This window comes from Ochotona curzoniae, unplaced genomic scaffold, assembly GCF_017591425.1.
Source record: "Ochotona curzoniae isolate NIBS_2020 unplaced genomic scaffold, NIBS_Ocur_1.0 contig_908, whole genome shotgun sequence".
Lineage (NCBI taxonomy): Eukaryota > Metazoa > Chordata > Mammalia > Lagomorpha > Ochotonidae > Ochotona > Ochotona curzoniae.
In genome coordinates this window covers 16069336-16077427 of record NW_024466607.1, presented here as the reverse complement: position 1 = coordinate 16077427, position 8092 = coordinate 16069336, and the positions used below count along the sequence as shown (strand labels likewise).

Below are 8092 nucleotides of genomic sequence, written 5' to 3'. Positions count from 1 at the left end.
AAAGCAGGTCTGTGTTCAGCTTGGCCCGGGCCCAGGGCTGGGTCTGAGCGTGCCACTGGTGGCTTTGGGAGGCAGCATGTGGAAGGGTGGGTTTGGGGAGTCTCACCCTATCCCCTTCCTCATCCCAGGTGAGGAGATGCAGTCTTCTCTCATCCATGTCCTGGTCCCCACTCCACTTTTCATGCACCCAGACAAGAATATGCATCACAACCAGTCTTAAGATGTAGAATATTTATAAAAGGGGCTGCCAACCTCGCCACCCCAGCCCCAGGCTGACCCCTGGGGAGGGATGCGGTAGGCCCCAACCTCTCCCTTTTCCCAGCAGTGGAATGTCAGCTTCAACCCAGGCTGGGCAGGGGGGGAGTCCCAGCCTCCCCGAGGGCTGGTGAAGGGACAGGGCCTTGGAGGTGGGGGTGCCCACACCAGCCCCACTCTGCAGAACCTGGTAAGCCCAGCTCTGGAGTACCTCCAGATGAGGAGGGGATGAACAAAGGAGCCTAGAGGATCCCACAGAACTGAGCCCAGTGTCTGCCCAGGGGACTGGAGGAGGGACCGCAAAGGGGCTGGAGAGATGAGGCCATAGGGCGAAGGTCCAGCCTAGCTACAGCTCTAGGTTCTGGCTTCCTTTGCCCCCCGGAGGCTGGGACCTTAGAAGGTGGCTGCTGGGCCACAGTGTACACATTTGTGCCAGGAAGGATGAGGGTTTAGGCAGGATCTGAGGCCATGGCCCCACCCTGCCCCCAGCTCAGGAAGCCCCTGCCGCTCTAAAGCGCAGCAGGAGGGTAGCCCAGGGGCCTTGGTCCTGGATCCTCAACAAAGACCTTCCACAGAGAGGACATGGGGCGGGGTGAAGGCCACAGTGTTTGCTTTCTGCCTGGTCTTTCTCCCCGCTGCTGGTCACTGCACAAGGGGGTAGGGGTGCTAGGATGTGGAGACACAACAGGATGGGGCCACCCTAGTGGTTTCCTCCGGGCTGTTTGGTCCCCGAGACCCAGTCAATGATGATGAAACTCAGGCTCATGGTCATTAGCAAGAGTCCAAGAAGAGCAAAACAAAGGGCCTGTGGGGGGTCAGAAGGAAAGTTAGGCCCAGGGTGAGGGTGAAGGCGACCCCCAGCCCGGCCTCGCCCCTGGCCCCCCGCAGCGGCCTCACTCACCAGGATTTTGGGAGTGGATCTCACAGGCTCCTTTTCAGTGGGCATGATCCGGAAGTAGAAGACGGCTGGGAAGATGAAGATGAGACAGGGAGCAGACGTAGCACCTGCAGAGAACAAAGCAAGGCCCCCTGTGGCGGGTCCACCGACTGGCTCAGATCTGAGGCTGGACCCTTTGGGACGACTGGCCAGGCCTTCCTTGTTGGGGGAGCTTCCTGTTGAGATGCCACCAGAGAGCCTCTCCCCTGGTTCTCTACCCCCACACCACCTCCGGGAAGTGGAGGGTGGAGCGAGGTGAGGGCTTGGTATGTGAGCTCCTAAGTTCAGCTGCTCCAGCAACGTACCCAGTTCCTGCAGCCGAGGTATCCTTTCTTTTCTTTTCTTTTTTTTTTTCTTTTTCCAAAGATTAATTTTATTACAAAGTTAGATATACAGAGAGGAGGAGAGACAGAGAGGAAGATCTTCTATCCAATGATTCACACCCCAAGTGACCACAATGGCCTGTGCTGTGTCGATCCAAAGCCAGGAGCCAGGAGCTTCTTCCAGGTCTCCCACACTGGTGCAGGGTCAGAAGGCTTTGCGCTGTCCTCAACTGCTTTTCCAGGCCACAAACAGGGAGCTGGATGGGAAGTGGGGCCACCGGGGATTAGAACTGGTGCCCATATGGGATCCTGGTTTGTGCAAGACGAGGACTTTTAGCCACTAGGCCACCGCGCCGGGCCCAATCCTTTCTTCTTGACTCAGATTTTGTGTGCTGGACTGGGAGCCAGGCTCCTGAGTTGAGTTGCCCCTAGAAGGCCCCTAGATTGATTGATAGTCTACCTCTGAGCCCCAGAGGGGACAGGGCCTGGCACAGAACACCACGCCTGGAGGCTGACGATCTTTGCTGACTTAAGGATCTTGCTCTCCAGTGGTGTGGCCCTGCTACTCCTGCTGTCACCCTAAACTCCATTTCCTCATACATGAAATGGGGATAACAGCCTTGGCAGAGGCCCCTGACCTCGAGGTCCACCCTGTGCTTCAGCAAACTGACCTGACTCAGTGGGTGCTCAACCCCCAAGAGCAATTAGAATCGCCTTAACAGGCATCGTTGTATAGCCCACACCAGCATCTCATCAGTGCTGGTTCAGGTCTCAGCTGCTCCACTTCTGATCTAGCTCCCTGCTATTGTTCCTGGGAAGGTAGAGGAGGATGGCCCAAGAGCTTGGGCCCTTGAACCCACATGGGAGTCCCTAAAGAAGCTTTGGGTTCCTGGCTTTTTTTACCTAGTCCAGCCCTGGCCGTTGAAGGTATTTGGGGAGTGAACCAGTGGCTGGAAGATCTCTTTGTGTCTTCTCTCTATATAACTCAATAAACAAACAAAAATCTTGGCAGGGAAGAATGATTATTTTAAGGACAAAAGCTCAGAGGGGAGGCTAAACTACCAGCAGCCATCACTTAAATGTTGGGCATGAACTCAGGAATCTACTGGCATTTGCGGCTGTGAAATTCTCTGGCAGGATACCCCTACTTCCACTCAGGGCCAGACCCTCACCAATGACCCCAAAGATGCCCAGGATGTTGGGGGCAAAGATGACTAGCAGGTTGATACACGTGAGCAGGCCTGTGGCAATGAGTATGTGTCTCAGCCAGTTGAACTCCTGGTCCTGGAACAGCATCTGCTGGATAGCCCGGCGCACCTGGCGTGGTGAAGGAAGACAGAGATTAGCTCAGTTGCCCCTTCAGCCCCACCTCCCCACCTGCCCCTTGGGTCCCACCCCCAGCCCAGCAGCTCACTGGAAAGAGAACGATTGGCACGGTGAGGGTGACAGCCGTCAGCACGGCCACCCGCACGCACAGGATGAGCACGTCGAATGGATCCACCTTGCTGTAGGTGTGCAGCAGCTCTGATTCCACTGCATCTGCCGCAGCCAGGGATGGGGCAGTTAGTGACAGGCTTTGGGGATTGCTGGGGGCGGGTTGGGTGACTCCCAGGGTGTCACTCAGAGCCGCCTCCACTGCCACAGGGCACAGTCAGGCAGCATGCCCCTAGTCAGTGTCTAAGGTATGCATGCAGGGTCCCAGGGCTACAGACCAGTGCCCACCCCCAGCCTGGCCTCTGCCCCATGGTACAGCCATACCGTAGAAGGTGAGGTAGCCAAAGAGGGCGGCCAGGAAGTACATGACGTACATGACCGAGATGGAGAGGTTGGAGATATGCTGCATTTTCTTCTTGGAGGGGCTGTAGGACAGTATGTGACGGACTTAGTGGCAAGCTAGGCCACATCAGGAGACACCCACAGGTATCGGGGTCCCTCTGGTGCCCCATCTCACCGTTCAGTCGCTGAGAGAGCCTCCTTCTTGTCCCCAATCTCCCCTTGTGGAGAGATCTTCCATCAAAGTGACTTGGTCCCAGCAGCCCGGCCTGGCCCTCTCCCCCTTGGTCTCCCCACCTAGAGCCATATCCACGTGCCCCAAAGCGGCTCCAGACAGCCCACACCTCCCTTCTCGACCCAGCACCTACTCTTTGAGCTCGGTGTAGATGGGCAGCACTTCAGGGTGGCAGACGAAGGCGAACGCCATAATGGGGATGGTGTAGGCTGTCTGGGGAAACATGAGGTCGTGTCACGGCGACCCCCACCCTGGGTCCCGTCCCTACCCAGGCCTGCTGGGACCTGTGAGTTGAGCGTGAAGTAGCTTGGGGTACAGAGAGCTGCAGCTTCAGCCTCGCCTGGCAGGTGCACCTTCCCTTCAATCACATCCACGTGGCTGAAATTGCCTGTGACATTGGCTGAGCTGAGGGGCAGCGGACAGGGCACTTGGAACTTTTTGTAGATGACCTGCATGCAAGGAGGAAGGGAAGGGACTGAGGGTCTTAGAGCCAGGCTAGACTGTCTGTGAAGAAGCCGCGAAGCCACATCTAGCTCAGGCCCTCCCTCTGCCAAGGACCCCTGGCGACTGACCGCAATCAGAAAGAACACCATGCAGCTGAGGGAGAAGCCGCTGGAGTAGCCCAGGTAGCCTGTGAAGTGCAAGGGGGGCTGTGAGACTGGAGGTCCGCTGCTCCAGAGCCCGGCAACACGTCTTCTGAGGCTTGTCCCTGCCACACTCACCGAGCTGTCGCATCAGTGCCAGGGGCAGAATGACTGTGACTGAGACCAGGATCACCAGATAGTTCCCATTCAGGTACCAGTCTCTGCAGGGTTGCGGGGAGGGCTGGGTCAGAGCCCACCCAGCCTGAGGAAGGGTCACCTGCCTGTCTCTAGTGGGGTTACCGGGAGTGCCACTGAGTGACTCCCCAACCCCCACAAGAATCTGTGTCTTTCCCCAGCTGCAAAATGGGCATTCATCCAGGACTCCCCGGGGTGATGGGAGGACAAAGGGGGTCCCCTGGAGGCAGCCCACAACTGGGAACCTTAGCATTAAAGTCATTACTAGCTTTCAGGATTGGGCCAGCCTCCTGAGGGTGCCCAGTGGAGGGAACAGGCTCTGAGAGAAGTCATGCTTTTCTCCCTGGAGTCTAAGGGACTTGCCAACAGTCTGTGCTCCTTCTGGTTCTAGCTAGCATCTTCTTGCTTTCTGCTGTCCCCTCCTCTATACCCCTCAGTGGACACAATAAGGTGATAAGGCCATACCGGATGATTGGGAAAGGTCTCTTAGGGCCCCAGGGCACACTCCTGGCTCTGCGTCTGTCCCAGAGCCACTCCTAGCCTCACAGCCCCTTTGCTTGCCCAGGCTGAGCCGAGAAGAGCAAGACCCAGTTGTCCTCACAGAGCACAGTGGGTGTTGGTCAGTGCTGGCTACAATGATAGGCAACTGGGACACCCTGGGCTTAATCTTCTGGAGGTGGAGCTGGCCCCACGGTCAGGAATAGCAGGTGCTTAGAGCTAAGCCTGAGGCGCTTGCGTTGTCTGGCTGGCTCCGGGGCCAGGAGGCAGCATCCTCAGCGTCATACATTCACTCCTGGGGGCTTTTCCCTTAGGTGTTAGGTGCATAGGTACTGATTATTGCCCCTGCTGGCCGCTCTCTGTGCCTCTCCTGGCCTGCCCAGGCTCTCCCACCAGCCCAGGCTGGGCCTCCCTCCCAGCTGCCCTGGCTGGGGGCTCACGAGGTTTTGTCCTCCATGTTCAGAAAAGTCTGGATGACCAAGGGTAGCTCCGACTTGATGATGTACAGGTAGCTGGACATGGCTGCGGGGAGTGGTGTGGGTCAGTCAGGCGAACTGGACCTCAGAGACACCCACCGCCCACCCCAGGGCCTGCCATCCACCCCATCTGCTGTCTTACCTCCAATGTTCTGTAGTGTGATAGCCAGGGCCGCCGCCAGCTTTCCTGGGGTACCGAAAGCGCGGTAGCCCAGCTGCTCATAGGCACGAATGCCTATGGGAACAGGGGGTCAGCACAGCCAAGTGAGCCACTCCCTGCCAGCCCCACCCCTCTCCGGGCCTGGCAGAGACTCACCCACGATCCCTGAGGACTTGAGAAGCAGGTGGATGGAATAGCTGGAGAGTAGGGCAACGGCTGTTAGCAGGAACCTGAGGACAATGGAGGGAAAGAGGCTGTAGGGGCTGCCCTGGTGGGTTGGGGCTGAGGGACTCCAAGAGGCTGCCTGGGGGTGGTCTGGGACTTGAGTGTGTGAACCTCCCAGCAGGCATGGATGCAAGCTCAGTGGGCTTCAGGCCCCGGCTTGGACATGACCCAGAGAGGTCAAGGGTGCCCTTCAAGGGCTTTGTCTCCTGAGCCATTGACACAAATATGTTTTCTCTCTAGGCTGCAGGGCAGGGCCCCCAGGCCAATGACACGTGTGCCCGCACAGGGCCTGGCCACGGGTTTTGACCATCACATGTAACCACAGTGAAAGGACAGACTCGGGCCTGTGCAGTTGGCCCTTGCCGTGACCTCAGAGAGTTTATGGGGCAGACAGCTCTATTTGGCCAGTGGTGTTTTTCCAGCCGTGGTTTGGGCTTGGTGGATGAAGTACCCACCCACTGCGGCCTGGGCTTTGAGATGAGGCGGGGGCAGTGTGGGAGGTGGGGGGGCTGCTGGAAGACCAGGCTCGACAGCTCGCTGAGGGCTCCCCATCTAGGAAGCTTGCAGAGAACACTCACAGGAAAAGGATGATGCCTGTGTTGGCCATGGCGTAGGCGAGCCCCAGGATGCCGCTGCCCATGATGGCATTGCTGAGGTTGAACACCGACATCCCGAACGACGTCTTCCCCTCGAACTGTAGACACCAGGGTGGTGTGGCAAGAGTGGGCAATCAGTCAGTGAGGTTTGGGGGTGTCGCGGTGTGTCCCCCTTGCCTTACCCCAGTCACTGGGACAGGGTGGTGAGGGTGGGCGATCAGTCAGCAAGGCTTGGGGGTTCACAGTGTACTCCCTCTTTTCTGTCCCCCAACTGCCCATTACTACCCCAGGGATGGCACCTGCACCCCTGCTCCCCACCGAGCCTCCCAACCACAGCACGCAGCCCAGCTCACGTCGGTGAAGTGCGGCTCCTTGCCAGAGCTTTTCTGTAGGAAGCCCTTGCCCTCAGTACAGCCTTGTCCAGGGTCCTCGGCCCTGTGGGCACAGCCAGGACAGGCAGCTCAGCTCTAGCCCCTTGTGCTTCTTGGCCTGTCCTGCCCCAGTCCCCCTGTTGCACTCACCGTTGGTGCACAGCTGCAGGTGAGCTGGCAGGGAGCAGCCCCTCCGAGGGCTTGCCATTGGGCACCAGCTCTACCATCTCGGTCTGCAGAGATGTCTCCATGACTCAGGCCCCACCGCCAGCAGCTCTGCTCTCACACCCACCGTCAGGTATCTGCGGGAGCAGTCAGTCCCTCTGGTCATCTGCCTGCTCCAGCCCACAGCCCTCAGGGGGTTACTCCGAACACTCAGGTACAAGGTGGTCCACCTGCTGCCTCTTTAAGGATGTGCCTTTCAGAGGAGCTAAGCCCAGACAGCTAAGCTACCCTGGTATTTCTGCCAGGATATAACACACACACACACACACACACACACACACACACACACACACACACACACAGCCCAAATGGGCCCTCAGGTTCCCCGTGTGTGCACTGAGGGTCACCTGAGGCCACGCCCCCTGGCATCAGGCCCCCAGCCCTGACAGCGGGTATACACTCTGGATGGGCTCTCCACCTTGACGTGAGTCCTGGGAGTCAGCTTCCTGCACTGGCCTTGTGTGCCAGGGGCCTCCTGGCCAACCTAGAATGGCAGTGCCCGACGGCTGGAGGCCTCGGGAGAGGGTGAGGGCTGTGGGCCCTGTTCCCAGCCGCCCGGCGGGCACTGTTGGCAGCCAGAACAAAGGGCCCTCTATGGGCTGGGAGCTGGCGCTGGGAACGGCAGGCGCAGAGGCTGCCCCCTCCCACCCCTCCTGCCGGAGCCAGGAGGACTAAGGCGGCACTGGGTGGCTTGGACACCTGGGCCCTTCCCTGCTGACCATGGCAATGGGCCCTTCAGGCCCTTCCAGGAAATGGGCACTCTAGTGCCCAGTTCTCTGAGCCACACAGGCCTCATTCCCCACCCAACCCTGCTCTCCTTCAATATTCACCTCCTCTGCCAGGGAGCCCTCAGGTGCCCACCACCCAGGGATGACCCCTCCAGCCAGAGACCCTGCTCCCCAGGGCAACAGGTCCAGGGTGCGTGGCCTTGGCCAGCTGCAAAGCGACACGTTACCCAGGCAACACCCTGGCCCCTCGCCCATTGCTAGGGCCAGGAGTTGGCCACCTCATGCCCGGAAGATGCTGGGCGTTGTGCCCCTAGGGCCTTAAGGACATCTTGAAGGCCAGATGGGCTGGCAGGCTGGTGGGCAGGCTGAGGCCAAGCCAGGACTGGGGAGGACAACATGGCCAGGCAGGGCCTTTAGACCTTAGTCCTGAGGCTGGGGGCCCCACATCCTATCTGACCCCCATCCCCACTCCAGACCTCAGTTTGTCCTTGAATCTGGCTCCAACTGAGCA

General features: G+C 59.0%; 1 protein-coding gene across 1 annotated transcript; it reads right to left on the bottom strand.

The window, feature by feature from the left end:
- Positions 1-801: 801 nt before the first annotated feature.
- SLC38A3 (solute carrier family 38 member 3) lies at positions 802-6879 on the bottom strand. Its single transcript, XM_040994511.1, has 15 exons — positions 6779-6879; positions 6611-6692; positions 6240-6355; positions 5593-5666; positions 5419-5511; positions 5241-5322; positions 4246-4328; positions 4096-4154; positions 3808-3972; positions 3657-3736; positions 3274-3374; positions 2930-3054; positions 2688-2832; positions 1157-1260; positions 802-1060 (listed from the first exon to the last, which is right to left on the bottom strand). Exons 1-15 carry the CDS (start codon positions 6877-6879, stop codon positions 956-958), a joined length of 1515 nt encoding a protein of 504 aa, XP_040850445.1. The 3' UTR covers positions 802-955.
- Between the last annotated feature and the right edge of the window lie 1213 nt (positions 6880-8092).